We start from the raw sequence: 24,772 nt of genomic DNA, 5'->3' as shown, positions 1-24,772 counted from the left end.
AAAAAATGAACATGCAGATGAATGTAGTCATTCTAAAAAAATGCAAAACCTTGAAAGTGATTTGATAACAAACTCTATAGTGAAATCAAAAACTAGTAGCATCTGTAACGTGAAAGAAACAGAGACTGAAGATAATACAGATAAGGATTCACCTGTCTTTGACTATTCCCCCAGGCTGAGTGCCTTGTTAAGTCATGATAAATTGAGGAATGATTGGGGAAGTTTTAATGATTTACACACCGCAGAGAGCAATGGAAATAAATGTGAAGCCTCTACAGTGCCATCCAATGACCAATCCATGTTATTGGGTCCAAGAATGGGAGAAAAACCTCAAGACCAGTTTCTAGGAATTGCTGCTATTAACGTCAGTTTGAAGGGAGTACACTGTGGACAAAAATCTTTAAATACTGCTCATAGTGATCCTCAGGTACAATGTCACAATGACAAAGCTATTTCAGATACTAGTGGGGAAGATGAAAAAATACATACTGCTTCTCAACAGAAACCTGAAGACATGCAAAATGAGTTCACAGTGGAGGAGTACTCCTGTGCCGTAACACCAACGGGTGATCCTGATAATACCAGGGTATCTCATGTTTATGGCACATCATCGCTTGAAGAAACTGCTGGTGCTGGTGACTATGAAACGTCACTACTGGATGATCAGCAGAGGGACACCGGAACAGACACTGATAGCGACGATGATTTCTATGATACTCCCTTGTTTGAAGATGATGACCATGATTCTCTGCTTCTTGAAAGTGATGATTGTGATTGTCTGCAACCCGAGGACTATGACACACTGCAAGAGGAAAATGATGGGGCTGCCTGTCCTGGCAATGTTTTTTATGATGTTCCCAGAGAGGATGAAAAGCCTATGGTGACTCAGGGGGGACTAGTTGATAGCTTAAGAGTGAGGGGGCAAGCCCAGTCTTTTCAGGATTGTCTCATAGGTGTGGAGAAAGCTGAATTAAATTCTGATGAAAGAATACGTTTAAATTCAGTCAGCTCATCTAAGATCAACGAACAGTTGTTGGAAACTGAATCAGAAAGGGAAAGTACAGATAACCTAGAAGGTGATGAGTCTGACTTATTGACTGATTCTGAAATAGTAGGAAGGGAAGAGAGCTTCAGTGCTTCATTAACATTTGATGACACTGGCTGTTGGAGAGGGAGAAAAGAAGGAGGCTATGGACAAGAATTGAAATCTGATACTGATCATTTTGATTCTATGCAATATGAAGAAAGTTATGGGGATTATTTGTGTGACAGTTACGATCAGGATGATGACGATGATGATTATGATGATGATGATGATGATGGTGATGGTGATGAAGAAGAAGGAGTAGGAGATGAGAAGGAAAAGTCCATGTGCCAAGATAAGGCTGATGGTATGGATATCCAGTTGTGTGCTACCACTATGAAAGAAAGGGAAAACAGCCATGAAAATCAAAGTATTGATGAAGTGATTCTCCCGAGTAAAAAGCAAAATTATAGTTCTCTAGAAAAACAGCAAAGTGTCAATGTTTTACAGCGAGAATCAAGTAGTAAAAGTAGCTTAGCTACTGAAAGAGGCAACCTTCCAGAATATACAACTGCGGTGGATGGAAGAAGCAAAGAAAATCTGTTGAATCCTGAGATGGCCCTTAAGGAGATATTGCTGCCTATCATTAAAGACACTGAATCAGAACCCACCTTTGGCCCTATAGGTATTTTACATAATACTGATACTTGTTCAACTTCTGGTCAAATAATTTGCTCTGAGACTGTTTTAATAGGAAAACCTGCTGAGGAAAGCCATTTGTTATCTGTGGACTCTGTAACTGATAAAGATCATCAAGGAAATGGAAGAGATGTAATGAAAAAGAGAGATGACAAAAGCAATATACTAATAGAAGATGAAACATCAATTCATAAAATGTTCTCAGGTAAAGGAGAAGGGCTTATGGCAGGTCTAGTAGAAGATGATACACATCTCAAACTTTTGCCTAGTAAAAGTATGAGGGAGAGTCTTGATTTAGTTAGTCAGTTTCCGTTTCCACAAATCACAACCAATGAAGGACATGATCATAAAGGAAGCCTTAAAAAAATAACTGTAGCTCTTAAAGATGAACCAAAGAATCTACAAACAATTGTTAGTCAAAGTCCTGTTTCATTTGAGAATCTTGAAGAAATATTTGACTCCTCAGCTTCCAAAGTGACCAGTGACATTACTTCAGAGGTATTGTCTGAAGGGAATACAACGACTGAGAATGAATCATTCATTGATGGACCTGAGAAAGAGCTTGATCTGTTTACTTATTTAAAACATTGTGCAAAAAATGTAAAAGCAAAAGATGTATTGAAGCCACATGAGGATATCCCAGGCGATACTCTAATAGCTTCCCCTCCCATGAAAGAACACTTAGAATTAGGAGTTGATAATGCAAAAGAGAAAGCAACCCTTACTCAAGAAGACTCACCTCTAAATGAGATGGCTCAACAGAATGACCTTTGTACTAAAGAATGTATCTCAGAAGGAGGAATGGAAATTCCTCAGTTCACACCAGAAAGAAATGAAAGCACACTTTCAATCTTACCTCTAAGAAATGTGGAAGGCCTTGGAATAAGAAATGATAACTCCAGTAACACTTTAAGCACAGACTGCACATTCTCAGAAATGAACAATAAGAAAGAAATAATCGAGCAACAGCCACGAGAAGAACAAGGCTTGTCTCCAGGATCCCAAGAAAAAGAGGTTCAGATCCCTGAATTATGTCAGGCATTTGTTGAGGATGTAAAGGACATCTTAAAAAGTAGGTTGAAGGAAGGTCAGGTGAATTCTCAGGAGGTTGGAGAACCTTCAGCTTGTGCAGATACTAAAATGTTAATTCAAAGCTTAATTAAAAGTGTTAGCCCATCACAGTTGGTAAATGATGCATCTAGTGTGCCCAGCGACGACTCTAAGATCAGTGACTGTACTGGAATTTCCCTCGTGAATAACTCACCAGAACTAAGAGCAGAGAGCAGAGATGATCCATTCTGTGTTGCAAATCTTCAGTCTGAGCTTCTCCTTGATATACTTAAGCAAAATCAGCATAGCCAAAAAATGACAGGAGCATTTGAATTGATAAAAGAATTAATGCAGATGGAGTATGATCTAGAGAAAAGAGGTATGACATCTAAAGTAGTTCCACTGCAACTTGAAAATATTTTCCATAAGCTGCTTGCCGATGGCTGCTCAGACAGAGCAGAACAGGTTGGAAACTTGAATCAAAAATCATCTACTACTTTTGAGATGGTGCATGAAAAGCCACACATTCTTGATGATCATAAAAGCAAAGAAGGAAACCACAGTTCCCTTAATTTACAAAATATAAAAGAAATTGGACCAGAAAATTCTACTGTACGTGCATTAGCCTTGCCAAGAGATGAGAAGCTGGAGGAACAATGCAATGATTTCCCAGACCATCTGGAATGTATTTCAGGGTCAAAAGACATGACTTCTGGAGATAGCTCAATGGAACAAGTAAGTTGACTTTACATTTCATATGGAAGTAACTGCATGAAACATTTGGGAATCATCCCATACATTTTATTTGCTCTAAAAACCTGCATAGAGGCTATTGAATTAAAATGTCTAAATTTGTGTTTAGTTATCCAATGAGCTACAGCAGTGTTTACAGCACACATCAAAAATGCACGAGTATTTGGCTTTGCTTCAAGATATGAAGCCTCCCTTAGACAGCCACGAGTCTCTGGATAGCAGTCTAGAAGCTTTGAAGAACCAGCTTAAGCAGTTAGAGGTAAGAATTATCTGCTGCCTGTAATGGGTGGGAGTCAGCTGATGTTAGTTTGGAAAAATAAGCAGAGCAATTTATATTTATGTTTTGGATATTTGTTGTATTTGTCACTAAATAGCTCTGGGATCTATCTATCTATCTATCTATCTATCTATCTATCTATCTATCTATCTATCATCAGTTTTTTTTTTTGCAGACATTTGAATTGGGATTGGCTCCAATTGCTGTTATTTTAAGAAAGGACATGAAGTTGGCAGAAGAATTTTTAAAGTCTCTTCCCAGTGACTTCCCCAGAAACCATCGTGAGGAATTGAGTGTAAGCCACCAAAGTTTACAGAATGCCTTCTCTTCCCTCAGCGACGTATCTTCAGAAAGAATGAAACACCTTGTTCTGGCGATTGACAGTGAAATGGTAGGCGTCAACACGTTTAACACTGAGATTGAAGTTTTGAAGGAAATGTGATTATTTAAAAATGTAACCATAAGACATAAGTAATTTATTTTTAGAGTGCTAATCTCTTAAAACAGAACCACCATTTGTAGGAATTTGAATTTTAGAAACAGAAATGAATGCACAATTTTGTTTTCTAGTCAAAACTAGCCGTTTCCCATGGAGAATTTCTGCACAAACTGAAGTCGTTCTCACACTGGATATCAGAGAAGAACAAATTGGTGAAGGACATGGAGCCAGTGAATGTTCAAGATACTGAGCATGTAAAGAAAAGTCTGGAGTTTCTCAAGGCAGGTATCAAAATAACTAAGACAAAGCACATTTAAAAACCTATGGGTTTAATATAACAGATGTTTAGAGAAAATATGACTTTTCTAAAGCTATGAAGGATTATTTCTTTTCTTTGTGTCTACAAGATGTTTGTTCATAGTTGACACAACTATAAAATAATGTCAACTTTATGGATGCCATTCTGATGCTATCCCAACTGCCTTATGAAACTCTTATAGACATGTTGAAATTTGTATTTATGTTTTTATTTATATGTATTATTCAAATCCCTAACATTATAAATTAATCATATAAATATTTCAGAGTATAAGTAGTTTTTATGTATTAGTCCTTTAGTCCTTTTTGTCCTGCCTCCCCCCACCTTCAAGTTCTTAATTTGAAGAGCATGCCTCATGAATGATGAGTAGGCCCCTAACTTGGGAGTCAGGAAACTGAAATGCTGGCCCACTTAATTTATGTTTCAAATTCCCCATAATCTTGTTTATGTGTGACCACAGTTGCATGGGTACTATAAATATTAGCAAACAATATTTTAATGTTGATGTTTCCCTTCAGCATGCCAAATGTATATCAGTTGGATCTTTACCTTTGGTCAGAGTTACATTTGAAGTGTGATATGGCAAGCAAGGTTAAAATATTCTTAGAGGGGTTATCTTTTTATATAATACTAGAGGCCCGGTGCACAAAATTCATGCACGGGGCGGGGGGGGTGTCCCTCAGCCCAGCCTGCACCCTCTCCAATATAGGACCCCTTGAGGGATGTCTGACTGCCCAGGATCAGGCCTAAATGGGCAGTCGGACATCCCTCTCACAATCCAGGACTGCTGGCTCCCAACCGCTCACCTGCCCACCTGCCTGATTGTTCCTAACTGCTTCTGCCTGCCAGCCTGGTCACCCCCTAACCACTCCCCTGCCAGCCTGATTGATGCCTAACTGCTCCCCTGCTGGCCCAATTGCCCCCAGTTGCCCTCCCCTGCTGGCCTGGTTGCCCCCAACTGCCCTCCCCTGCAGGCCTGGTCCCCCCCAACTGCCCTCCACTGTAGGCCTGGTCCCCCCCAACTGCCCTCCCTTGCTGGCCTGGTTGCCCCCAACTACCCTCCCCTGCTGGCCTGGTTTCCCCCAGCTACCTTCCCCTGCTGGCCTGGTTGCCCCCAACTGCCCTCCCCTGCAGGCCTGGACCCCCCAACTGCCCTCCCCTACAGGCTTGGTTCCCCCCCCCCCAACTGCCCTCCCCTGTTGGCCTGGTCACCCCTAACTGCCCTCCCCTGCAGGCCTAATCGCCCCCAACTGCCCTCTCCTTCTGGCCTGATCGTCCACAACTGCCCTTCCCTGCTGGCCATCTTGTGGAAGCCATCTTGTGTCCACATGGAGGCAGCCATCTTTGACCACATGGGGGTGGCTATCTTGTGTGTTGGAGTGATAGTCAATTTGCATATTACCTCTTTATTATATAGGACTAGAAGCCCAGTGCCGAGATTATGTACTGGGGTGGGGGGCGGGGAGAGGGGAGCCCCTCAGCCCGGCCTGCACCCTCTTGTAGTCTGGGAGCCCTCAGGGATGTCTGACTGACGGCTTAGGCCAGCCAGCTTGGCCTAAGCCGTTGGTTGGACATCCTTAGCACTGCCACAGAGGCAGGAGAGGCTCCCGCCACCACTGCTGCACTCGTCAGCTGTGAGCCCAGCTTCTGGGCTTCTGGCTGAGTGGCACTCCCCCTGTGGGAGTGCACTGACCACCAGGGGGCAGCTCCTGCATTGAGAATCTGCCCCCTGGTGGTCTGTGTGAGTCATAGCGACCAGTCATTCTGCCTGTTCGGGCAATTTGCATATTACCCTTTTATTATATAGGATTATTATGTAGGATTAATTACTGCACCATTTAAATAATTTCATCAGTACCATTTTTACTAGGTGATGAATAGATTTTTGACTAAATGAAAAATATCAATAAAACCTGATATAAGAAAATAAATATAATTGTGAATATAAGCTGTGTATTATGGCTTACCTCCCTGTTGGTAACTTGTACTGCTTTGTTCACAGAACGTGTTAAAGGAGCTTGGGCACACCAGAACGCAGCTGGACACTACTGCCTTTGATGTGCAGTTCTTCATTTCTGAATACGCTCAAGATCTGTCTCCCAGCCAGAGCAAACAGCTGCTGAGGCTCTTAAATACAACTCAGAGGTGTTTTCTTGATGTGCAGGAATCAGTAACTACACAGGTGGAACGTTTAGAGGCTCAGTTACAGCTAGAACAAGATCTTGATGATCAGAAGGTTTGCCTTTCTTTGTGGATTCTGTGTTTTTAGTTCTTTAGTGTGAAGCCTGTAATGTCGATACCCAGGGATTATGGGGTGGTAGGAAAGATATTTTTGGAAAGGCAATTAATGGATAGGGTATAATGTAGAGATGCTACCATGTAGAATAATATTACTTTCCATAATAATGTTCTAATTCATTGTTATAATTCTCATGATTCCCTAAAACTACTGCTTTCCGGGGAGAGTCTTCACTTTTTTCCTAGGAGTAGGATATACAGATGCACTCAGAAATATCAAGGGATAGATTGATGAACAAAGGAATAAAGAGGTTAAGGGTATCTTTGTCCCCTAGGAGGCAGTGTAGCACAGGAGTTCAGAGCAGGGCTCTGGAGCCAGATTGACTCAATTTACATCCTAGCGGTACCACTTACTCATTGTGGAGCTAGGGCAAGTGATGTATCCACAGGTTTCTCACTGGTAAATTGGAAATAGTAACAGTGCTGGCATGTTCGTGTTGTGAACATTGATAAAATAATGAATATAAAACACTCAGCACCTTGCCCAGCATGCGGTAGGCTCCTAGTAAACATGATATATGGCTATAAGATGAATAAAATAAACTAGTGTGTGTGTGTGTGTGTGTGTGTGTGTGTGTGTGTGTGTGTAATCGGAAAATGAAAGATACAAGTAATTGACTTACGAAATAAATCTCTTATTTAATGAATTATATTAGAGTGCTGCATCCAATAGCAATCAATAATGAACAAAGAGGTGGGAATGGAATTAGACATAGCGAATAAGTAAAGCTACTGCATGCAATGTTCTTTTTATTAGTTCTTGAAGCACCAGGCATTGTCTCTAGCATAACAACCTATATGCACATGTCAAATATATTAACAGACACATCACGACTAACTTCTGTTTTGATATCCTTTTACAGAATTAATTGTGTGTCGCAGGTTTCAAGAGCTTAAGGAAATGGAATGTTTCTTCCTGTCGGTCAGAAGTTTCATCTCTTACACATGTGCATGGCCAGTATTCTGCTGAGCAGTTTCATCCAACCATGCTCTCTCTCCTTGCATATGGGATAAGCTCTTACTTTCTGTGTCACCTTGCTCAGTTTGTACCCCACTGCTACCATGTTTACAGCATACTCAGAAAGCTTCTTTTAGAGGAAACTTGCAAAATGTATTCTGATAAGGAGCTAGCACAATCGTGAGTGTATGATCACCACTGAAGATGCTTTGGTTTTGTTCCCCTGTAGATCGTGGCAGAGCGCCAGCAGGAGTACAGAGAGAAACTCCAAGGGATATGTGACCTCCTTACTCAGACTGAAAACCGCCTGATTGGGCACCAGGAAGCCTTCGTGATTGGCGACGGCACAGTTGAGTTAAAGAAGTACCAGTCCAAGCAAGAGGTAGAATTTGGTTTTGCCTCAGTAGTTCTGTGTTGATGTGGAGTTCAATTACTATTTGCAAAGTAGTTAGAATTTTTGGGAAAAAAAAGCAATCATTTTAGCTTTTCTGAGACAAGCCATACCTAGATGCCCCCAGGCCTCCTGAGCTATAAACTTTATACTAGGAGTCACATTTCCAACTTCAAGCAAGCCAGATAATTTTCTTGACTGATTTTTTGGTAACATGTTGAGTGGAGGAGATATAAAGGAGTTTTGATAGTGGAAATACCTTGTGTGATGAATTAAAACTTGGGTCCATTTAAGGCCAACCACTCACTTTCAGAATCAGGTGAAATAGCCATCAGTTTGGGTTCTTTCACTTTGTTAGCTCTTTCTCACCTTTCTCTGCAATGTGTCCCTTTTCATTGAAGGGACAAGCAATAATGACAAAGATCTCTTTATTTTGATGTCGGAAGAAATAACATTCTCATTGTAACTAGCTAGCTCTTGGTCTAAATCCCAGACACTACACATCGTTAGCTTTATAATTTAACCTTTTGAGCCTCAGTTTCTTCATTGGTCATAGTTCCATTGCTATGTTATGGTAAAAGTTAAGTGAATATTGTGTGTTATGTGACCAGCACAGTTAATATCACAATGTTGTAGTTCAATAAGTACCTCTTTCAGTTCAAATACTCAGAATTTGAGGAGTCTTGAAAGTATGGAAAAATAATATGAAAACTCAAACACAGTGCAATAAAGAGAATTAAAGTGCCAAAAAAAAAAAAAGGAGAAAGAGAAGAGGAGAAAATACATAGAGAAATCTGGATGTAGGAAAGCTATTTAGAAGAGATTATCTTTGTACAGAAATTATTTTAGAGCCTGGCTGGCATGGCTCAGTGGTTGAGCATCAGCCTATAAACTGTTTGATTCCCGGTCAGGGCACATGCCCAGGTTGTGGGCTCGATCCCCATTATGGGGCATGTAGGAGGCAGCCGATTGATAATACTCTTTCATCATTGATATTTCTATCTCTCCCTCTCCTTTCCTCTCTGAAATCAATAAAAATACATTTTAAAAAAAGAAATTATTTTAGGAACAACTTAGCTCATAACTTAGAGAACTATCCGCTTTTACCCTGAGCAGTAGATATATATTTAAAAAAAATGAGTGTTTAGAGACGGAATAAATAATATAGTTATGTATTTAAAAGCTTTTATAAATTAATTCATATAACATAAAAAATCTGATATATTCAAATTTAAATAGGTTATATACTGAATACTTTATTGTTCAATGTTTTCCAAATATATCTCTTTGTTAAACATGAAAATCTCATATATTGCTTTAATGCTGTTTGAGATTTCAAATTATCTATAATAATAAAAGCATAATATACTAATTAGACTGGACATCCTTCCGGACAACCTTAAGGACGAAGCCAGGGCTGCAAGGGAAGCCTGGGTCTTGGGTGCCTGCCGGCGGCCGGAGAGAAGCCTGGGTCCCTGGTGCCAGAGGGAAGCCGGTGCTGGCAGCTAGGGGAAGGAAGGCCTACTCTTGCACAAATTTCATGCATCGGGCCTCTAGTATTAAATATTGTGATTGAAGTAAACCAACTCAGTGAACATACTGAGTATCCTCTTTCAGTATATGTGTGCCAAACTCTCCTTCTTTGCACAGACCCCCTTTTAGAACCACAACATTGGAAAAGTTAAATAGGTAGTAATCTACTAAGATGTTTTTCCCCCCTTTTGTGTTAAAAGGAATTACAGAAAGATATGCAAGGAAGTGCACAGGCGTTGGCAGAAATAGTGAAAAACACAGAGAACTTCCTGAAAGAGAATGGTGAAAAGCTGTCACAAGAAGATCAGGCTTTGATTGAAGAGAAACTTAAGGAAGCTAAGATAAAGTGTGAACAACTCAATTTAAAGGCGGAGCAGTCGAAAAAGGAGCTGGAGAAAGCTGTGACGACAGCAATCAAGGAAGAGACGGAAAAGGTCCTTATTCCAGCATGCGGTGCACTGTGGCTTTGTTGAAAGTGGTTAGGATCATAGTTTCTTGATTCATTAAGTGAGGTCAGGCAGTGCCAAGCAACTACTGGCACCTGGGACTAGAATTCTGGGTTTCCTCGTTTGTCGTTGACCCAATGACTACAAAAAGTTTGAAGGGCTGGCTTTGCTTACCTTTTCTACAAAGTTTAAGTGGGATTCTGAGACTTCCTACTTGTGAAGTATGTGAGGGCTCATTAATTGCTATAGTTAAAATTTTGGAATGTGTTTTTAAGAACAGTGGAAACTTCAGAGTAACTTCCTATTCCTCTAAGGTTTAATATCAGTGTGTTCAGTTTTCAATCAGTGCATGTCATTGTTTCATATGCCCACTCTAATTTTAAATGATCTAAATATTTACTTTTGGGGATGTCTTAAAACTAACACCTGGGCCCGTATTCAGAATACCCATGGTCAACGCCCTTCTCCCCCCAGGTTGCAGCTGTGAAGCAGCTGGAAGAGAGCAAAACCAAAATAGAAAACCTTTTGGACTGGTTGTCACATGTTGACAAAGACTCAGGAAGGGCGGGGATAAAACAGAAACAGGTGATTGAACAGAATGGGACTCACTTTCAAGAAGGTGACAGCAAGTCGGAGATTGGAGAAGAGGACGAAGTTAATGGTAACCTGTTGGAAACTGATGTGGATGGGCCGGTTGGAACCACTGAGGATAATCTGAACCAGCAATACCAGAAAGTTAAGGTGTGTTGTCTTCAACTTAATGATGTTGTTAAATCCTATTGTCGGATCTATAAATGATAGGATCAACTTAGCACATGTGACATGTATGGGTTGTTGTCTCCATCTTCCACATGCAGGAAACTGAGGCCCAGGGGAACTACTAGTAGCTGCAGTGTTCTTTTTTATTGTGTGTTCCTCTAAGTTCATTGGGCTTCTCAGAATCTGTATTGTTCTTGCTTAACTATTGTCATAGTGTTTTTATCACGTTAAAATTACAAATTTTGTACTCTGTTGAACTGTCCTTTTAGGATCATGTAATAGGTAAACATTATACCTATTTGCTCAGTAATTAGGTAAAGACATTAGCAGTCTCTTGGTGTTGTGAGGAAGCAGTGAGTACAATGAGACCTGACTGCAGATGCTTGTTTTAGAATTGGAAGACAAATCTGTTACATTTTCCCGAAGCTTCTTAACAACAGTCTGTGTCCTATGTGATTATATGAGTACTTTCAAGGAGATTGGAAATCTTAAAAAATAAGATTAGAGTACTCGAAACATAGCATTTTCTATTCTGAAATTTACCAATAAAAGGCAAGTACTGTGCATCTTGAAAGGTTAACAAGAAGCAAGTTGTCTGTCTGTAGGTTATTGAAGTTTGTAGGTCCTGAGTCAATGGAGAGCTCCCCACAATCTCAGAGTAACCCCTTCCCAGCTTTAAAGTCACAATGTCTCTGTTTCCCTGTAGGCCCAACACGAGAAGATCATCTCTCAGCAGCAAGCCGTCCTCCTGGCCACTCAGTCTGCACAAGCCTTGCTGGAGAAGCAGGGTCACTATCTCTCTCCGGAGGACAAAGAGAAACTGCAGAAGAACATGAAGGAACTGAAAGCACACTACGAAACTGCACTGGCAGAGTCGGAGAAGAAAATGAAGTTAACGCATTCTCTGCAGGAGGAATTGGAGAAGTTCGACACGGATTATGGAGAGTTCGAGCACTGGCTGCAACAGTCGGAGCAAGAGCTGGAAAACCTGCAGGCGGGGGCAGATGACTTCAATGGATTAATGACCAAACTGAAGAGGCAGAAGAGCTTCTCAGAAGATGTTATTTCTCACAAAGGCGACTTGAGGTACATCACAATTTCTGGAAACAGGGTGTTGGAAGCAGCCAAGTCTTGCAGCAAAAGAGATGGCGGTGGCAAGGCTGACCAGCATAATACTGACACTTCCGCTGCTCACAGAGAAGTCCAGAGCAAATTGGATCGTGCCACGGATCGGTTCAGGTCTCTCTACTCTAAGGTAAGCTTATTTTTATTTTTTAAGGGGAATATCAATCTGTGATTATAGTTTTTATTCTATTCTCTCAACTTTTGTTTTGGAATTAGAAGCGAGAAACCTAAACAACTGAAGCAGGGATGATAAGGTAGTTTTATCTTATTTACTTCAGTCTTATTCATCTTCTTTACTTCAGAAAAGTGTGTTTCAAGATTAGGAGCCTAAAGTAGTAATAGTAGTTATTGTTATTATCACTTTAGTTTTGAGTGATTTCTAGGCAGCTCTAACTCTAAAACTCAGTAATACTCGGTCCTACCACCAGGTGGCGTGCATGTTTTGTTTCCAAGCAAACAGAGTAGCTTGCTAATTTTCACAGCCTCTCAAATTTGAGAACTAAAGTTTCGTCTCAGATAATTCCCTTCACAAATACTGCAAGTGTTTGTTTTACAGATGTATTTTATCAGTGCATTATTTTAATACTTAATAACTCACAGACTCTTTCAGCTTCTCTTATTCCCTTGGACAAAACACAAAACTAAGAAAACATTTCCCTGTTTACTATATAAGCTGAACAGACTGGCCAAATTGCACAAGTGATTTGAAGAGCATCATTTACTCCTGGCCTTGGCTTCATTCTGATGTAGATTATTTGCCCTTCTTGTGTTAATTAATCTTGAGCAATGTATAGAGGCGATTCATTAAGGACCTTGAGAACCCTTCTATCACATACAGATCTAGACACCTGCTGTATAAAACTCAGTGGGAATGTGCTCTGGTAGATCTGCTGCCTCTGACGATTGATATCCAAACCTTCACTTTGGATCAAGACTCAGCCCTTGAAAACATGTCTTCAAATGTGTATAAATTTAGGACCTGCATCTCCTCATTTTTATGGTATTTCTTAACTTTGTTAGAGGATGCTTCTTCATATAAAGGAGAAAAATCTTAGCCCTACAGTTTCAGCTCACATTGGTTGAAGTCTTGTGCTTTCTAAGTTATAGCACTCATAGGTGCTAAGGTTATTTAACACAAATAAAAATGGTAGATTTTAATTCTCCACCCTTTTTCTCTTTTGATATTCTAGTGCAGTGTCCTTGGGAATAATCTTAAAGACCTGGTGGATAAGTATCAACACTATGAAGACGCTTCATGTGGACTTCTTTCCGAGCTCCAGGCCTTCGAGGTCACAGCCAGCAAACACTTGTCTGAACCCATTGCTGTGGACCCTAAAAATCTGCAAAGGCAGTTAGAAGAGACCAAGGTAAAGAGAGAGAGAGAGAGGACGGGACCCAGCTCTTCATTGAGTCTTACTGAAAACCTTTCACTTTCCCACAGTTTTGTGATAGTTTCATCTGGAAGTAGAACAAAGGATGAGAAAAGTATATTTCTCCCTCTAGAGCGAGTTATAACTTTAGTTTTTAGCAGTCTATTTATTTTCTAATAGAGGTCTGGTGCATGGGTAGGGTCCCTAGGCCTGGCCGGTGATCAGGGCTGATCAGGGCCTTCTGGCTGCTGGCCAGGGCCCTCCTTCCCCGGCTGCCAGCTGCCGGCTAGAGCCTTCCTTCGCTCCACGCCACGCCCTGGTGGTCAGCGCACATCATAGCGAGCGATCGAACTCCCGGTCTCCTGGTCAAACTCCTACAGGGACAATTTGCATATTAGGCATATACACACACACACACATATATATATATATATGGGATTATTTTTCTATTGCTGTTTAACTGGGTTGACATTGCTGTTATGGCTGATTACCTGCATCCCACCACTCACTCCCTCCTCCACAAACAAAAACCAATACCGTCTGGGCCACTTGTTTATCTTTATACAGATTTATTTTGTTTATTTTTCTCCACCATTAGAATTAAACTCCATGAGGGCAGGTGTTTTTGTTTATTTTGTTTATTGCTATATCCCCAACACCGAGAAGTACTATATCTCCAACACCGAGAACAGGATCTGGCCCATCATAGGTACTAGGTAAATATTTGTTTAAGAATGGACAGGTAGAAGGGAGGAAGGGATGTTACTGTCACATGTGGGCTCTGAGGATCAGGACTGGTGTTCTTATTGAACATTCCCATGATTCATAGAGATATAAACTTTTGTTATTACCTAGCACAATTTTTAAAAAATCTACCTGCTCTTTAAAAAATGCAGGCTTGATGTGAGAATTGCATACAACAGTGGCAAGGAGAGTCTCTGTTTCTTAAATTTAAACATATTTTTACATCGTAATGTAAGGGGAAATAATTACTTTTAATTTATTTTTTATTGAATTTATTGGGATGACATTGGTTAATAAAGTTATATAGGTTTTAGGTATATAATTCCACAATACCTCATCTGTATATTATATTGTGTGTTTACCACCCCAAGTCAAGTCTCCTTCTATCACCATTTATCCCTCTCCTTTACCTTCTAAGTGGAGGTAATTTTTGAAGTATCTTATTCTTATTCCAAGTGACCAATTATTTTGAGTTTGCAAGTTTAATTTCATAAATCTATCCTGTAATTCCTTTTAGCAGGTGAGTAGCAGTATTATTGGCACTGGAGCTAGAAAGTAAACACTGTATTGCCAGTTAAACAACTGCCTTTCAGAATTTAGTTGCCTCTGTTAGTTACAGAATTAACTAGGAAAACAGGTACCCGACTGAGTGAGCTTAACCTTAGGTATTGCCTGAGACTGGTGACTTCTGGCTGGAAGAAAGCTAAGTCATCCCCTTGGGTGAAATGTGGTAGGTTAAGTAAGACCAAGGCAGAAAGAAGAGGGATGGAAGTATGGGATGAGAGGAGGGAGGAGACACGTGGGGAGGTAAGGAGGATGGTGGCCCTGCTATTTTCCTGGGCTGGAGAGTTTACCTGTTCTACATTAGGCACCAGGGAGATGTCTCCGGCCAGTTCAGCCTCCCTATGTTGATGTAGCCTCCTAGTGGTTGCCTCATTCCTTTGGATGTGCATTTTTAACACTGTTTTGTGTGTGTGTGTGTGTGTGTGTGTGTGTGTGTGAGTGTGTGTGTGTGTGTGTGTGTGTGTGTGTGTGTGTGTGTTTTGTTTTTTAACTATAGTGGTGAATTATTATTATTTTTAATCCTCACCCTGGGATATGCTTATAGATTTTAGAGAGAGGGAAAAGCAGAGAGAGAGAGAGAGAGAGAGAGAGAGAGAGAGAGAAGTGAGAGGATACATCGATCAGTTGCCTTGTGTACACACCCAAACCGGGGATCAAACCTGCAACCTAGGTATGTTCCATGACTGGAAATTGAACAGTGTACGGGAGGATGCTCCAATCAATGGAGCCACACCAGCCAGGGCTTTGCTTTTTTCTGTTTTGTTTTGTTTACTCTCTCTCTTTCCCACAAGCATAGGAACAGATCTGTGTTAATTAAGTTTCTGATTCTCACTTGATAACTTGTCCAAGGAGAGTGTATGTGGGAGGGTTGGAGGAGATGCTATTACATAGAGACTATTATTTTGGTAGGAAATGCCAGTAGCTTGAGATAATTGTTAAGACTGCCTACATTTAATCATATAACTAAGTATTTGTAGTATAGGAAAGTACAGAAAACAACAACACATTTTAAGTTGTATCTGTATTAGGAAGATGGTTATATCCAGTGTAAAAGTAATTTTTTTTCTGTAACTAGAGGGGGAAAAAGGGAAAAGAAAGGAAACGCAAAGGAATGTATGGCTATTTTAATCAAGCAGAAATGTGGATTAATTCTAAAACAGAGGAAAACTTACTTGGCATGTACTGCGGAAGATGATTCCTCTAGTCCTAAGGCAGTTGAGGAAGTGTAAAAAGAAAAGCAGCATCTCAGAGGAGAATGAATTCTAATTAAGCCACAGCATAGTTTTAAAAATTAAATGTATGATTAAAGTTGTTCCTGGCACTTGATGTTTTCCTCACAGATGATTTCAGCCTCTAGAGAGGATAGTTTTTATGAGCATCAGGCAGTCTCTATTCCTTTCAGTTCTGTTAACAACATTGAAAAGTTACTTTTCTTTAACTATAGTATAAACACGTAAGACCACTACAAAAAATCATCCTTTTCTGTGTTTATAATTCTAACTTCTACTTATATTTAATTGTATAATAACTAAATTGAGGAAACCCAGTTGGCTCGTTTGAAACATTTCTGTCCAATAGCACATTGTTATCAGCATTATTATTCAAAGAACTGTTTGCTGTGTTGTCAACAACCTGATACCCCTGGGCTATAATGACATTACTCAAGTTCTGCTTCTAGGGAAATCCGCAAACACTACAGAATTTCTGCCCCACACAAAGCACAGAAAGACAGGATTCTGGGACCAGTCTGGAGGCCGGACCAGGCGTGGAGCTCGGTCACATTGACTGACAATGACCACCTTCCAACCTTTCCCTGATCTCTGGGATGGCCATAAGTCAGGAAGCTTTTATGAGTTGGGCAAGTACTCAGGCTCATCTTTTGCTGGCCCAGGCTGGAGACCAAGGTCATGATCTTGCAGTATTCTCTGTCCCAGATACTTTTTTTCATGTTTTCATTTCATTGAAATCCATTAAAGACAATATATGGCACCCATTTGAATATTTTAATTTGAAGTTATTTCCCCCAAAGTAATACTATCAACCATGACTGTAGCTCAATTAAAACCTGATATCATGTTAGGAATGAAAAACTATTGACTCTCTTGGACACAATTAGGAGAGAAAAGGCCTGGAATGTTTTGAAGAGAAGAGGTGAAGGAGGGATGCTGCTTTTGTCAGTCATTTCTAAGTTTTAAGCTGGTTGCAGGGCCATCCTTGGTCCTGGATGATTTTATAGAACCATGACAGCTTTTACATGCGTTTGTTTACTGGTAGACATTTATATGCTAGGTCCATTATTGGGTTTTGTGAGGACACAAAGGTATTAAAACCCTACCTCTGCCCTCGGGGAACTCACATTCTTAAAAAATAATTTTTTTAGTCTTCAGTCTGGTTATAGGTAAAGTCCCTTGAGGAATTTCTTATATAATCCTTTCTGTAACTAAACTTCTGGGAGAATTTCCTAAACAGGTTCACTCTGCTGCTGGCTTGTTGGCCTCTGGGAACATCTGTAGGATCTGGTGTTCAATTCACAGGTCGCTGGTTGGTCCCAGTTTGGTGGGCCTTCTGGGGTACACACAACTGCCTGTATATCATCACAATTTCTTGGATATGAAAATAAATCGAGGACATTGTTGCTATTGGCTTTAGGCATTTTTTTGTTGTTGATGAAAGCTGAAATAGAAGAGGATCTTTTAAAGTCTTACACCTGATATCTTTGTTTATTTACTTATTCACTCATTTATTCCAGAAACTTTTTTCTAAATATCCCTGTATTGTTTCTTAATTTTTAAATTTATTTTTCTGTTAGTTGACAAACAACATTATGTGAGTTTCAGGTGTACAACATAGTGATTAGACATTTATATAGCTCACGAAGTGATCACCCTAAGTCTAGTACCCATTTGATACCATACATAGTTATTACAATACTAGAGGCCTGGTGCACGAATTGGTGCACAGATGGGGTCCCTCGGGTTGGCTTGTAGGGATCAGGTCGAAACCCACAGTCCAATGCTGCCTGCCGCTCCCACTCATCCTGGCCCCACTGTGCCTGCCGCGGGCTCGTGCCCAATCAGTCCCGATTGGGAGAGGCTCGTGCCTCTGCAGCAGTGCTCGCCAGCTGTGAGCCCTGCGTCTGGCGCCCTCCCGAGTGGAGTGGCCTGTGGGATCGGGACGAAACCGGCTCTCTGACATCTCCTGAGGGATCCCGGATTGGGAGAGGGTGCAGGCCAGGCTGAGGGACCCCACTGGTGCACGATCAGGGCTGGGGAGGGACTGCGGGAGGGCTCCAGGGCGTGTCCGGCCCATCTCACTCAGTCCCAATTGGCCGGACCCCAGCAGCAAACTAACCTACCGGTCGGAGCGTCTGCCCTCTGATGGTCAGTGCATGTCATAGTGACTGGTCAACTGGTCAACTGTCTGCCTCCTGGTGGTCAGTGCACATCATAGAGACTGGTTGAGTGTCCTTAGCCTATCATTAGCATATTAAAATTTGATTGGTTGAACAGTCTGCAGGTCACCAGACAACCAGACACTTAGCATTTTAGGCTTTTATTATATAGGACTAGTAGCCCGATGCACGAAATTCATGCAAGGGGCTCAGCAATCCCAGCTGCCTCAGCCCTCACAGCCCCAGCTGCCTCGGCCCTCGCAGCCCCGGCTTTGTCCAGAAGGTCATCCGGATGGTCGTCCAGAAGGTCATCAGGATGGTTGTTCTGCTGTTCAGTCTAATTAGCATATTAGCTCTTTATTATATAGTATTATTGACTATATTTCCTATGCTGTACTTTACATCCCCATGACACTTCTATAACTACCAATTTGTATTTCTAAATCTCTTCCCCTTTTCCAACCATTATCCCAACCCCACCTCCCATCTGGCAACCATCAGTTTGTTCTCTGTATCTGTTAGTCTGTTTCTGTTTTGTTTGTTCATTTATTTTGGTTTTTATATTTCACATACAAGTGAAACCATATGGTATTTGTCTTTCTCTTATTTATTTACTTAGCATAATATCCATTAGGTACATCCATGCTGTCACAAATGGCAAGATTTCATTCTTTTTTATGGCTGAGCCATATTCCTTTGTATATATGTACCACATCTTTATTCATTCATCTGTTAACAGATACTTAAGTTGCTTCCATACCTTGGCTATCTATATATATATATATATATAAAAGCCTAAGTGACCATTACAACTGGATGACCAGATGACTGGATGGTAGCTATGATGTGCACTGACCACCAGGGGGCAGATGATCAATGCAGGAGCTGCCCCCTGGTGGTCAGTGCACTCCCACAGGAGGTGGCTGGCCAACCTCCTGTGGTCCCTCCCCCCGGCTGGCCGGCCCCGATTGGCCCCAATGGGGACTGGACAAGATAGCCCCAATTGACCCTAATTGCCGGCCAGACCGAGGAAATCCACTCGTGCACAAATTCGTGCATGAATTCGTGCATCGGGCCTCTAGTTGTAAATAATGTTGCAGTGAACATAGGGGTGTTTATATCTTTTTGAATTAGCATTTTGGATTTCTTCAATATTCCAGAAGCTTTTATCAAGGCCTACTATATGCCAAGCACTGGTCTAGGCAGTGATAATAGAAACCTGAATAGGAAAAAATGCCTAATTTTTGAGGATGTTATAGTTTGATAGACAAGACAAATAAATACAGTGATATTTACTAGGTATTTATGGGAGCTCCTGGGTGGTGTACTTACAACTAGGGTTGCGGAGAGTTAGGGAAGGCTTCCCAGATGAATTTTAAAGAGTGAATAAGAGTTCAGCTGAGGATGATGGGGGGTAGATTGCTGGGAAGGTTGGTATGTAGAGATGCTAAGGTATCTAGGGTGAGCAAATAGCTATGAAATAGCTATGTCGTTGGACATTTCTGGAACAGAAAATAGAGAAAAATGACATTGAAGATAGAATTAAGGAATAGCTTTCACTGGACCTTTAATAGCATGCTCAAGTTTTTGTCTTTTATTGTGAGGGCAATGGGGAGCTACTGTAAGATTTTAAAGAGGGGAGTGATATACATAGATATGTATTTTCCACAAAACACATTGGGTGTCTATAGCAGGGAAGACATTGGATGCTTTTTCCAATTAAGCAAGAGATTACCTTGCAGTGATCCAGAAATACAGAGCAGAAGTCTGATTTTATAAAAAAAGATACACACATATATATTAAGCAGGTAAAATTGTTAGGTCTTGATGGTTGATTTGCATGTGGAAAGGTGGATTGAGAGTCGAGGAGGACCCTCAGATTTACTGCTTGGATAATAAGATGCAAACCCAGGAGGAAGTACAGGTGTAGAGAATGAGATGATGGGTTCAGATTGAGCTTTTTGAATTTGAGGTGACGGTTTACACCCAGATGGAAACATTCAAGAGGCTGTTGGAAACCTGGGCCCACGGCCAGGGATGAGTTCATCTACAGTCGGACATATGGGAATCCAAATCCAAATGTGAGCCTAGAAGAGGAGCTTGAGGACCTCCAGTGGAACTGAAGCCACGCATGGGGCCGTGTGGCCAGGCAGCCCATTAGGCAGAGGTGTTGGGAAGGCAGGGCCAGGCCTCTGGCAGACTTACCTATGGTTTCCATCTCTATCCCTTTCCTCCTCATTCTTGCTGTTGTTGACATGCATCAGCTCGCTCAGAGAACTCCAGGGACCTCTATTCAACAAATTGAAGGTTACATTATCCTTTTGAAGCAGTTGGCGGTTAACCATTGCCACTTTCTCTTCTTTTAAACTCTGGGGATAAATACTCTGGGCTCACTCCCATGTCCCTGACGACGTTTGTTCCACCTCTTTTCCTCTCCTTACCACTTACATCTAAATGAGCTCCATGATGCCGCACGGCCCCTTCTCTGGTGTTGCTGTGCTTCTCCTTTCACAGTCTCATCACGGGTCCTGACCTCCAGTGCTTCAGGTCTAGTTCTAGCCTGTGTTCAGAGTCTCCTCCATTCCCAAATGTGCTGTTTCTTTCTACGTGAGTGTCCTAACAGCACTTCGCAGCCACAGATTCCCAACAGATGCTCCTTTGTGCCTAAACATTTTTGCTTATGAATCCCATTAATTACCTGGGCTCAGAGCCTTGGGGTACTTCTCTCCTCCAGCTCACCTCTTGTCCCTTGCACCTGCCCTCTCCAGCAGTGATGTCCAGGGGCACATTCTGTAATGATGAGAATGTGCCATGATCTGCTCTGTCCCACTTGGTAACCACCAGTCCCACCTAGCTACTTAGAGCTTCGGATGTGGCTAGTACAGCTGAGAAATTGAGTTTTAAATTTCATTTGCTTGCAATCGATTTCAACTTAAAAGCCACTTGAAGGGAGCAGCTACCATATTGGCGAGCACAGCTTTAGATGATCGATTACAAAGTCATGTGGACTCCTCCCAGCTCCGTAACCAGTTCTACTTGCCCAGCTCAGATAGGCACTCTCCACCTCATGACTGTTGACCTTGCCCTTAACCGGTGTCCGTGCTTCATTTCTTCCCCATTGAATTTTTCCGCACAGTGTCACCAGCGTAGCCTTCCATAAGACAGTTCTGAGCATGCCAACCCCTTACTCAAAAGCCTGGAATAACTCCCTGTTGCTGCAGGATAAAATGCAAACTCCTCAGCCTGACATTGGAGACCTTTCAGTCCTATTGCTGTTCAGCTGCACACATTCTCAGACTGGATGGGACCCTCATTTTTCCCTCGCATGCTTCTGTTGCCATCTTTGTTCATTCTGCAGGGAAATGTTCTCCCTCTCCACTTCTGTCTGCCCAAATCCACCCTTTCTTCAGGACCATCTCAGTGCCTCTCTCAGTTACTCCTCCTCTCAGCTTCTGGTAGTACTCTTTTTACTCCCCTTTGGCACTTTCCACTCCTTGCCTTAGACTAGAAGATCCCTGTGGGGAAGTTTCATGTCTGATTTCTGTGTTTTTCACAAAATGTAGCAAGATCTTTTTGAATATGTTAGATGTTAAGTAACCTTTATTGAATTAACAGAAAGAAATATGACTCAGAAGTGACTTAGGATCTGCTTCAAATAAAAGTCTTTAATTGTATTTTTAAGTAGAGTAGAAATGGTCCCAAAGGTTTTCTGTTGTTTTTTATTTTTTTTTATTCCTGGTGGTAGTGGGGGGTACTGTACAAAGCAGAGAAGTGGGACTTGAGGAGCTCAGGCTAAGGGTCACAAGATCAGGAATCAGGCCAGTTAGCATGAACATATGCTCCAGGGTTTATTTCAAAAGATTGAATTTGTATTTTCTCAACTGGCTGATGGTTTTGCTAGCACCACTTTATAACTGGCTTTATTCTAAGAATTCTGGACTAAGTTTATAATGATGAAAAGTTTACTCTGTCCAATTTACCTTTATCTTACCGTAAGTCATTTTTTTTTTTCATATTGGAAATCTATTGTTTAGTCCTGAGTGTAATCGAAGCATTCGATCCTTCAGGCTCTGCAAGGACAGATATCAAGTCAGCAGGTTGCTGTAGAGAAACTGAAGAAAACAGCCGAAGTGCTTTTAGATGCCAGGGGATCTCTACTGCCAGCCAAGAATGATATCCAGAAGACACTGGGTAAGTGCTCATTTCCTTGTTTCCTCTCAGGCACATTCTAAGGGAAGGGATTCTGACAAACAGGCAGAAGAGGCTCACTAGTGTCTATTGTCACTTACACCCTTTCCCTGTGAAATAATGTTTCTCTCTCTGGTGAGAATATTCCTTCTTTGGCAGGAATATTACAGTCTGGAAATGGGAGCTGTGTAGTTTGAAAAGAATGTATTTCAATTTTAGTTGTATATTTAGACAGTGTAACAGGAACTTTTTACCTGATAGTCACCACAGAAAGTAGAAGTTCCCAGGATGAGATTGGGCAGAGCTAGACTCTCAACTTGTGGCCAAAACAGACTCTTGGGGGATCTGTCTCTGTCAAAGGCAGGAGCATGCATTTAAGAGGTTGAGAGACCAGCAGATGATTAGATATATGTTTCCTCTCCCCAAGGAGCACGTGAATTAAAATCTGAATAGAAATTTTAGCCAAAGAGAAGGAAGAAACATTGCTCTTCTAAAACCACTGAATAGACAGGAAAACTATTTTTTCTTTCTTACAGACATCCAAACTCTTTTGATCTTGTACCCCATCAAATGATTTTTAGTATATACCCTTATATATGCATATATGTTGATAAATTACATACAGATATTACTATTGTATCCTATTACATGTACTATATTTATAAAACACAAAAATATAAAAATGTAAAGTACAAGACAAAAATCTGAATGGGAGTTCTTTTTCCTATATCCCAGTGTACTGCTATAAGGATTTGGGCACAGGTACTTAGAGGAGAAAGAAAGACTGTATTATATGTACTTCTGTTATTTTTAAGAGGCGTTTTGACATTTTTTCCCCATTGTTAATCATACACAGTTTCACTTATATTTGTTTCCAATCCATACGTTACCTTATTTTAAGACTTTAAAACTTCTCTCTGGCAAAATAATTTTCTAGGAATTTGTGTAAGTACAGGGTGGGGCAAAAGTAGGCTTACAGTTGTTCATATGAAAAATAATTAACAAATAATAATAAAAGAATAAACTGTTTCCTCTACTCACAACTATAAACCTACTTTTGCCCCATCCTGCATATTTAAGGTTTAGAGGAGTTTCTAAGAAAATCAACCACTTAAAAAAATAAAAAATTTTGGTACATTTTGTTCTGTACCTTTTTCTAAAATAATTTTTAATTACTAAAAATCAAGAATTTACTTTAGTGACAGTATTTCATCACTAAGAAGTTCAAAAATAGCAGTCAGGCTGAAATTGTATTAATTTTATTAAGATAGCTGTTTGTTCAACCTGCCATAGTTGAACAGGTAGCTGATGGTACCCTGTTGATGCACAGAGCTGCCCAATGGAGAGCAGCTCACCTGCCAATCACGGCCTGTGATTCAGAACATTTGCTCTTGTGACTATCAAATGAAGGCTCATACTTAACCCATTGTTGTTTTATTTTCTGCTGGTGGCATCTCGGTGCTCATTAAATGCGGTCCCTCTCCCCCATCAGTGTTCTCAGGGGCTTCATTGCCTTTCCGAGATAGGAGCCATTGTCTCTTTAAATCATCTTAAAGTCTCAATTCAGTGAAAATTCGTCAAACTGTGTTCTCATGCTATAACATTAGAACAATTAAAAAGAAATTTTGTTTATATGGATATGTTCCCCAGGCCAGCCACAAGCATGTAAGAGATTTCATTTTTATAGAGATATTTCAGTTCCAAATTTTCTTCTCCTGAAGCATTCTATAGTATATCAGACTAAAGCATTCGGAAATAATTAAAATACTTTTCAAATTCTTGGGAAAAATAAGTGATACGTTAACAACTAACAACAGATTGTTTCACAGAGAGAGCGAGAGCGAGAGCGAGAGAGAGAGAGAGATTAAAAATTGTCCTTGGAACTTCTCATTGGCCTGCAGTATAGAATGTAAGGTGTGAAAATGTAGAGCTTTACATGCAAGTAAAAAGTAGACCAGAAAGGTGTTTTTGTGTGTGTTTTTTAGCATCTTGGGTTGTTAGACTTGAAAGTAAAGTTAACCTTACCTGAGATAGATTAACTGTTAATCTTGTTTATTTTTCCCTTTTGTCCTGGAATTAAACTTTATTTTAGAAGCATAATCTCACCCTTCTCTATTTTAAGTGGATTTTCATTGTTGTATGTTTTCTCAATACATTTGTGCTTAATTTCTGTGCATTTGAGTACTGTGCTTAGAATGATGACAGGGAGCGGCAGGTACGGAGTCAATGATGGGGAGAAGGGGACATCTATAATACTTTCAAAAATAAAGATGAATTTTTAAAAAATTATACATGTGATCGAGAGGGAGTGGGAGGGAATTTTTATACATAAAGGTTAATTCTTGACAAGTCTTTATGACTGTATATTGTTCATTGAGAATAGCTTTGTATGAGTGTCAGCTTTTCCCTCCCATATAGTTATCAATAAGTATGGCTAATTTGAC

At 40.7% G+C, this 24,772-nt stretch overlaps 1 protein-coding gene across 2 annotated transcripts in view; it reads left to right on the top strand.

Annotated features, from left to right (window-relative positions):
* Window positions 1–24,772, top strand: part of DST (dystonin) — a 438,404-nt gene that overhangs the window by 300,986 nt on the left and 112,646 nt on the right. For both annotated transcript variants that reach the window (XM_008161813.3, XM_008161974.3), the window contains 6 exons: window positions 8,047–8,199; window positions 9,942–10,175; window positions 10,662–10,928; window positions 11,653–12,201; window positions 13,262–13,438; window positions 22,208–22,331. In XM_008161813.3, the coding sequence (XP_008160035.2) occupies window positions 8,047–8,199; window positions 9,942–10,175; window positions 10,662–10,928; window positions 11,653–12,201; window positions 13,262–13,438; window positions 22,208–22,331 (1,504 nt within the window). The remainder of the gene's footprint in view (window positions 1–8,046; window positions 8,200–9,941; window positions 10,176–10,661; window positions 10,929–11,652; window positions 12,202–13,261; window positions 13,439–22,207; window positions 22,332–24,772) is intronic.

This window comes from Eptesicus fuscus, chromosome 10 (genome assembly GCF_027574615.1).
Source record: "Eptesicus fuscus isolate TK198812 chromosome 10, DD_ASM_mEF_20220401, whole genome shotgun sequence".
Lineage (NCBI taxonomy): Eukaryota > Metazoa > Chordata > Mammalia > Chiroptera > Vespertilionidae > Eptesicus > Eptesicus fuscus.
Note: the sequence above shows the minus strand (reverse complement) of the source record. Positions and strands in the feature narration are given on the sequence as shown.